Genomic DNA, 9,058 nt, shown 5'->3' with positions numbered 1-9,058 from the left:
CCAATCTCACCCCCCAGCCTGGGCACTGCCCCGCTACCCGCACCCATGCCCGGAAGGCAGCGTTCCGGGTAGAGGCAGGTCCGGGCGGCGGCCGCGGCCTCAGGAAAGACGCCGGGACGCCGGCCCGGGCCCCGTGCCCAGCGCGCCCGCCCGCCCGCCCTCGCGCCCCCGCCCCGCGCGCCACCCGGCGCCCGGGCTCCTGCCGACGCCGCGGGCCCGGAGCCTCGCGGACGTGACGCCGCGGGCGGAAGTGACGTTTTCCCGCGGTTGGACGCGGCGCTCGGTTGCCGGGCGGGCGGGGGGTGGGCTTGTCGGTGTCTCTCAGGGGACGTTCGTGTTATTTCTGTAACGGGAGTCGGCAGAGGACGGGGCGTGCCCGGCGCGCGCGCGGCCTCCCGCCCCGGCGCCCCTCGCCGCCTGCGAGCTCCCGCCCCGGCCGCGCGTCATGCCGCCCAAAGTCCCCCGCAGAGCCGCCGCCGCGCCCCCGGCGCCGCCGCCCCCCGCGGAGGACCCCGCGCAGGACAGCGGCCCCGAGGACCTGCCGCTGGCCAGGTGAGCGAGCGTCAGCCCCGGGGCCGGCGCGCGGGGAGGGCGCGCGGGATGCGGCGGGCGGGCGGGCGGGCGGGCGAGCGCCGCGGTGCCCGGCGGGCGGGGGTGCGCCCTCGCCGGGAGGCCGGCCGGCGGGAGGAGGGTCCCGCCGCGCCCCCCGCCGCGGCGCGGCGCCCGGGGGAGGCTGACAGGGGTCCCGGTCCGCGAGCGGGAGCGCGGCGCCGCCGGAAGGGCTCTGGCTCCGGCTTGACAGGTGTCCGGCGGGTGGGGCTGCGGTCCCTGAGCGAAGTGACAGGTGCCGCCTCCTCCGCGGGGCTGGAGGCTCGCCGGCGGCGCGCGATTTCGAGGCCCCGTCAGACGGGGCGGGGGAAGAGCCTCCGAAAACAGCACAAAAAGACGAGTGTCTGGCGGAGAGCCCTTCTCGGGGAGCGGGGGTGGGGGGGTGGGGGGGTGGGGGGGTGGTGGTGTTCGTAGTCCGCCGGGGGTCTCCGGGGATGCAACAGGTGGGCATGCTCTCCTGTGGGCGCGCAGCTGCACGGAGCCTCCCCGGGGAGCGGCGGCCCGGAGGGCACGGGGCCGCTGCGGGGCTGCCTGGGCGGAGAGCGCGGGGCCCGGGCCAGCCGTACCCGGGGCGCCTGGCCGGGGTGCTCGGTGGGGTTCTCCTGCACCCGTGCTCTGAGTTCTTGGGGATACAGAGCCATAGTCACTCTACTGGTGGGACAGAACGCTCTTCCGAGGAACTGACGATGTATGGGCACAGGGTTAGCCCAAAGTTCTTACATGTCTCTACACTTTTCCTTTCTTTCTTGTTTCAGGTTAGCTGGCTTCAGCATGCCTCATTATTATTTCTCCCCTGTCCCCCCTCCTTTTTTTGCCTTTTGGCTTGGAGGCCAGTCCTGGTCCTGTTGCTCCCCAATCCCCACCCCCTTTGTTTGGGGACAAAATGAGTGTCCTTGTGCTCCCATGGATGGAATTTAAATGTAAGAGAGTCATGATATCATGATATAATAACGCAGTAGAACATGACAGGGGAGATATTTATTCCTTTCTAGCAGCATCTTATTATTTTTTTATTGGGATACTCTATGGTTAAGAAGCTAAGATGGTAGAGTAGAATCGTCTTTATTCTTGTCAGCACGGGTCCTCTGAAGGAAGACCATTGCAGGGGAATGAGACTCCTTTCTGTCCCTCACCGCTCCCTCCCTCTTTCTCCTTCCTAGCCAAGGCCTGTTTTTTTCACCTCCCCAGACTAAGAAAATTCAGGCCAAATTGTAAAAGACTGGAATGGGTTTTTGAAAATGGCTTGTGAAGGGCTATTAAAGATTCATATATTTAAATAGACTGCCTTATGGGTCAATTTAAAAGTCATCCTCACCAGTTAAAAAAAAAAAGTCCGAGGATGTTCTGGGAGAAGACATTCATTTCTGCTTAAACTCTGTTGTATCTAGGATTGAAAGTTTCCCTTTGGAAGCAGCAGTAAACACTCAGTGAAGTGTTCCATGTTGTACACAGAGCTATAGAAGCATTCTCGATTATTGTATGGTAACCAGAAATATTGAAGTTCTGGTCATCATCTGGACTTTTTTTTTTTTTTTTTAAACTATTTTTCTAACACTTTTTATATACCTTAAATGATGGATTTATTAAATTATCCTGTAAGTCAAAACCATACAAAAATAGTATGCTCTTTATTGTCCATATCCACAAAAGGTTTCTTTAGCACGGGCAGTCAAACTCCATAGACTAACTGCTTAGCAAGGATAGAGCCACTGACTGGCAAACTGAGGCCAAGAAGCTTATTCAGGTCCCAGTCCCACTAGACTTCCAGTTACAGAGTCCATTTCTACTTTGAGAGTTGAGATCTTATTTCTGTTGCATTATCTCTGACCTAAATGATGTAATTGGAAGGGAAACCCTCACTAGTAACAGCATGCTATCTTTATTGTTGAGATAACCAAAAGTTAATTATGTTTTGAGAGAGGGATGACAGTTTGGAATAGTGGTCAAGGACATAAATTATGAATATGAAGTTAGATTGTTGGGTTTATCTCAAGGTTCCCACTTACTGGCTGTCATCCCAGGTGAGTGCTTTAACTTCTCTGACTTGGTATTTATCTGTAAAATAAGGATAATAAGAGTACTTACCTAGTAGGGCTAATTTGGGGATTTAGGGAAACCATGCATCTAAACTACTTTACACACTGGGTCATAGTAAATACTCAAAAATTATTAGCTATTTCTCATTATTATGATATGGACATTATACAGTATTATACATACTGTTAATATTCAAAAATCCTCATAATATGATTATTAGATGTCAAATAGGCATTAAATGAATCAAAAGGAATTATCCAAAAAGAATAATTTATGTTAAATTAATCATTGTGTAAGAAATGCCAGCAGGTAGATTCCATATGAAACATTGATAATTATAGACTCTATTTTAACTAAGTCTCTGGTAGTGAATTGAATTCTGTAATAATGGGTTTTTCTCTTCTTGCTGTTATTGTTATCCCAGTTTCCCCAAACAGCTTTAGCTATTTTTACTTACTTTCCTTCACAAACTATTTTGCTGCTCTGAAGTGTAAGTGATTCACTAGGCCAGCAAACATTTTTCACTGTGTGGTATCCTTACTTTGGAAAGACTAAGAAAGATAACCACACTCTTAAATTCTAAGTGTAAATTTTTCAAAGATAAACTTATCCTGTAAAGATAAATAAGCTCCTAAACTATTTAGTGATGCTAGCTTTTCAGAATAGTGCTATTATTCGCAAACCATTGAAACAAATGTTTACTTAATTAGTTTATTTTATGATTTTGTGACTATTAAATGTATATCTTTATTTGGTAGGCTTGAGTTTGAAGAAACCGAAGAACCTGATTTTACTGCATTATGTCAGAAATTAAAGATACCAGATCATGTCAGAGAAAGAGCTTGGTTAACTTGGGAGAAAGTTTCCTCTGCAGATGGAGTATTGGTAAGAATTTGCCTAAAGTTTTTAATACATTTTTATCACCTTAAAAATAAATTTTTGGACCACTGAAAATTTAGAAAAATAGAAAAATCCACCCCCCCAAAAAAAACTAATAATTTTATTGCCCAGAGGCAATTAACCTCTGATAACATAAAGAAGTCACCACATAACCCCTCCCCACCAAAGTATTTTAAAGCCAATCTTAGATATATTTTATTTATAAAAACTTCCCTAATAATATAAAGACTTTTAAAAAACAAAGCCATATCTTAAAAATAATTTTTAATATCTTCTATTATACAGGGAGTGTTCAAATTTCCTGTAAATCTTAGAATTAATTTTATTAGAATTCAGAATCTTTGATAATATTTTGATATGTTTCTTCTATTTTTTTCTTTGCATATAATATTTGAAAATAATTACTAGTGCTTTATATGTACTGGGGAAATATGGTAAGCACTTTGTAAATTACTGATTTAGCAGTCCATTGGGATGTGAAATATAAAACCCTTATTTTACATGTATTATGTAAAATCTTTATTTTATAGATGAAGACACAAGTAAATTGACCAAGGTCCCTGGCTAGTAAGATCTAAAACAAAGATTTGGGGTCCTATCTATAGTTATACTAGAGACTCAATGCATGAAATTCGTGCAAGAGTAGGCCTTCCTTCCCTTGGCTGCTGACACCGGCTTCCCTCTGGCTCCTGGGACCTGGGTTTCTCTCACAGCCCTGGCTTCATCTGGAAGGACGTCTGGTCTAATTAGCATATTAGGCTTTTTATTATTATAGATACAGTTACATATACTTTTGTATCTTGCTTTAAATGTTTTTCTTAATATCATGAGCATTTACTTGTTATTAAAATTTTTTTGAAATATGATAATGTAATTTTCAGTGGAAATATATTTTATTCATTAGATACATTTTAATTTTTTAATTCTTACTATTATTAGACACTTATTTTTCCCCAAACTATTTTGCAATATATAATAATGAGATAGCTGTCTTTTCTTATTCATAAGAATAATGCTTGCCACAAAAATAAGTCCTTGATAATTTGTTATAAAAATTAATGAATGACTCTCTGATTATTAGTCAATTTTTATGAGTTGAGTTACTGAGTCAAAAGCTATGGACATTTAAAAACTCTTGATAATTATTGCTGAATTGCACTCCAATCGCTTTTAATGAATTTATTTCTCATCAGCATCCTATCCTATCTAATAAAAGAGTAATATGCTAATTGACCGTACCAACACTACACCCACAACCAGTTAGGGGTGCTATGCAAATTAACCCAGCAAAGATGGCAGGAGGGAGGAGGCAGCACCCTAGCCACTGGCCTGATCCAAGCCACGATGGCAGACCTGGGCAGGCAGCATGGGTCAGTGCCTGCTGCCGGCTTGATCCAAGCCAAGATGGGGGACCCAGCAGGCGGCGGGGGCAGCGCCCTACGCCACTGGCCTGTTCCAAGCCTTGATCGCACACCTGCCAGGTCCAAGCCACAATGGAGGACCGGGCAAGCAGCATGGAGCAGCCCTACGCCACTGGCTGGATCCAAGCCATGATTTTTGACCTAGGCAGGTGGCAGGGGGGAAGGGAGGAGCAGTGTCCTAGCCACTGGCCCAAAAAACTGCCATCGCACCACCTGCTGGTCCAAGCCACAGTGGGGACCAGTCAGGTAGCAGGGTGCAAAGCCCTAGGCCATTGCTTGCCTGGATCGGGGACCCAGACCCGTGGTGTGGGGCAGCGCCCCACACTGCTGGTGGGGTCCAAGCCAAGGGGACCTGGGCAGCTTCTGTCAAGACCCGCCTGTGGGAGCAGAGGGAGAAAGCTGGCAGCTTAGAGGGCATTGCTCCCTCTGGAGCCCCAGCTTCGGAATCCCAGCTATGGAAACTGACAACCAGTAGGAGAATCCCCACAGAATCAGCCAGAATCAGCTGTTGGTCACACAGCTCAAAGGCCTGACAGTTAAGACTCATTCACCTGTACCTCAGACCACGCAGTAGAGAGGTGGGACTATGTTCAAAGAAAAGCTGTTGATAAAATGTAGCTTTGCAGCAGAAAGATGCTGATGTTATTGACAGAAAATGTCTGAAGAGCAAAGGGCATCTGATCTTGAAAGAAGGCGACGCCTACTACAGAATGTATCTGAAGAGCAGCCATTGGAAAATCGTCACTCTGAACCCAAAAAACACCGGCATCATTGACAGAAAATGTCTAAAGACCAACGTGTCTTTGAAGTTGAAAGAAGGCGGTGGTGAAGACAGAAGTCCAGAGAACGGTAATCAACAAGTACTACCAATATTGGTAGGAACTGCCTTCTCAGCAAAAGTGGAGTACATGAGGATGCAATTCTCAAACACAGTTGTGGTGGCATGACTGTTAGATGTGAATTTTGCCTATCATTAAAATTCTCTGATGAAAAACCATCTGATGGGAAATTTACTCGATGTTGTAGCAAAGGGAATGTCTGTCCAAAAGATATACATTTTCCAGATTACCCTGCATATTTAAAAAGATTGATGACAAACAAAGATTCTGACAGTAAAAATTTCATGGAAAATATTCAATCTATAAATAATTCTTTTGTTTTTGCTTACATTGGTGCAAATATTGCGTTGCCATTAGGGTATGGACCATACTGTTTTAGAATACATGGACAAGTTTATTACCGTGCTGGAACTTTACATCCTTTGGTTGGTATTTCTCGGAAGTTTGTTCAACTATATTTTGGATACAGCCAAAGCTACAAGTAAATGATTAGAAATGCCAGAAAACCAGGGCTGCTCAGAAAGACTCATGATCAACATCAATAACCTCATGCATGAAATAAATGAATTAATAAAATCGTATAAAATGCTACATGAGGTAGAAAAGGAAGTCCAATCTGAAGTAGCAGTAAAAGGTATAGCTCCCACAGAAGTAACTATGGCAATTAAATATGCTCATAACAGTGACCCAGGTAGATATAATTCTCCCGGTTTAACCGAGGTTGCTGTCATATTCAGAGAACCTCCTTTTGAAAGGGACTTGCTTATTCATTGTAAACCAGATCCCAATAATCCAAGTGCCACTAAAATGAAACAAATCAGTATCCTGTTTCCTACATTAGATGCAATGACATATCCTATTCTTTTTTCACAAGGTGAAAAAGACTGGGGAACAGATAATGCATTAAAACTCAGAGATAACAGTGTACTCAACAATAATACTAGACAAAATGTAAGGACAGGAGTCACACAAATGCAGTATTATGGATTTCATCTCTCTGTGAGGGACACATTTAATCCTATTTTAAATGCAGGCAAATAAACAGTTTATTGTGGATTCATATTAAAAAATGGAGGCAAATTGGATAAATTTCATTAAAGCAAACCAATCTAAGTTGAGAGTTGAAAAATTTAGTGGTTTGATGGATTATTTCAAATCTAGATCTGAAAATGACAATGTACTGATTGATAAAATGATGATACTGCCATCATCATTTGAGGGTAGTCCCAGAAATACACAGCAGTGAGCCGAAACCGGTTTGGCTCAGTGGTAGAGCGTCGGTCTGCGGACTGAAAGGTCCCGGGTTCGATTCCGGGCGTGTACCTTGGTTGCGGGCACATCCCCAGTAGGGGGTGTGCAAGAGGCAATTGGTCAATGTTTCTCTCTCATCGACGTTTCTAGCTCTCTACCTCTCTCCCTTCCTCTCTGTAAAAAAATCAATAAAATATATTAAAAAAAAAAAGAAATACACAGTAGTGATATCAGGATGCAATGGCAATTGTAATGAAGTATGGCAAGCCCAATTTATTCATAACCATGATGTGAACTTCAAATGGGCAGGTATTACAAACAATTTACAATGCTGGCAAAAAGGTGAAAACAGACATGACTTGGTAGCCAGAGTTTTTAATGTTAAGCTGAATGTTCTTTTAAATGATATATGTAAATTCAATTTATTTGGCAAAGTAATAGCTAAGATTCATGTCATTAAATTTCAGAAACTAGGACTGCCTCACGCTCACATATTATTGATATTAGATAGTGAGTCCGAATTACATTCAGCAGATGACATTGGTCATATAGTTAAGGCAGAAATTCCAGATGAGGACCAGTGTGCTCGACTTTTTTCAAATTATAAAATTAAATACGGTACATGGGCCATGTGGAATACAAAATCCAAATAGTCCATGTATGGAAAATGTTCAAAGGGAGATCCGAAAGAATTTCAAAATGTGACCATTGGAAGTATTGATGGATATCCCAAATACAAACGAAGATCTGGTAGTACAATTTCTATTGGAAATCAAGTTGTCGATAATACTTGGATTGTCCCTTATAATCCATATTTGTGCCTCAAATATAACTGTCATATTAAAGTTGAAGTCTGTGCATCAATTAGAAGTGTCAAATATCTATTTAAATACATCTATAAAGGTCATGATTGTGCAAATATTCAAATTTCTGAAAAAATATTATCAATCATGATGAAGTACAGGACTTCATTGACTCCAGGTATGTGAGTGCTCCTGAGGCTGTTTGGAGACTTTTTGGAATGCGAATGCATGAGCAATCTCATGCAATCACAAGATTAGCTATTCATTTGCCAAATGATCAAAATTTGTATTTTCATGCCGATTATTTTGCTGAAGTTTTAGATAGGACTAAAAGACATAACTCAGCTTTGATGGCTTGGTTCTTATTGAATAGAGAAGATTCTGACGCACATAATTATTATTATTGGGAGATTCCACAGCATTATGTGTTTAATAATTCTTTCTGGACAAAATGCCGGAAGGGTGGGAATAAAGTATTAGGGAGACTGTTCACCGTGAGCTTTAGAGAACCAGAACGATATTGCCTTAGACTTTTGCTTCTGCATGTAAAAGGTGCAATAAGTTTTGAGGATATGCAAACTGTAGGAGGTGTAACTTATGATATATTTCATGAAGCTGCTAAACACTGAGGATTGTTACTTGACGACACTCTCTGGAAAGATACGATTGAGGATGCAATCATCCTTAATGTCCAAACAGCTACGGCAACCTTTTGCATACATGTGTGTGTTTGGATGTCCTGCTGCTGCAGACAAATTATGGGATGAGAATAAATGTCATTTTTTATTGAAAATTTCTGTTGGAAATTGCACCGAAGAGAAGGTGCCTGTGTGAACTGTGAAATGCATGTCCTTAATGAAATTCAGGAGGTATTCACATTGCATGGAATGAAATGTTCAGATTTCAAACTTCCAGACTATCCTTTATTAATGAATGCAAATACATGTGATGAATCGGATGAGCAACAACAGGCAGAGTTTTGATAAATTCTCTGAATGATGAACAGTTAGCAGCCTTTCAGACTATAACTTTAGCCATCAAGATCAAACTGTACACCCCAAATGCTTTTTCTTGGGTGGTCTAGGTCAGTGTTTCCCAAACTTTTCTCATGATGAGAATCACCTGGTGGAGTTGTTAAAATGCAGATTCCTGAATCCCAACTAAGAAGTGCTAAACTAGAATTTTTGGGAACATATAG

At 43.3% G+C, this 9,058-nt stretch overlaps 1 protein-coding gene across 2 annotated transcripts in view; it reads left to right on the top strand.

The window, feature by feature from the left end:
* The first annotated feature begins 304 nt into the window (after positions 1–304).
* The window catches only part of RB1 (RB transcriptional corepressor 1), a 152,568-nt gene continuing 143,814 nt past the window's right edge, over positions 305–9,058 (top strand). For both annotated transcript variants that reach the window (XM_036455243.2, XM_045588665.1), the window contains exons 1-2: positions 305–552; positions 3,405–3,531. In XM_036455243.2, coding sequence (XP_036311136.1) covers positions 446–552; positions 3,405–3,531 — 234 coding nt within the window. In that variant the 5' untranslated portion in view covers positions 305–445. The remainder of the gene's footprint in view (positions 553–3,404; positions 3,532–9,058) is intronic.

This window comes from Pipistrellus kuhlii, unplaced genomic scaffold (assembly GCF_014108245.1).
Source record: "Pipistrellus kuhlii isolate mPipKuh1 unplaced genomic scaffold, mPipKuh1.p scaffold_m20_p_3, whole genome shotgun sequence".
Taxonomy (NCBI): Eukaryota; Metazoa; Chordata; class Mammalia; order Chiroptera; family Vespertilionidae; genus Pipistrellus; species Pipistrellus kuhlii.
The sequence above is the reverse complement of the archived record's forward strand: the minus strand, read 5'-3'. Positions and strand labels throughout refer to the sequence as shown.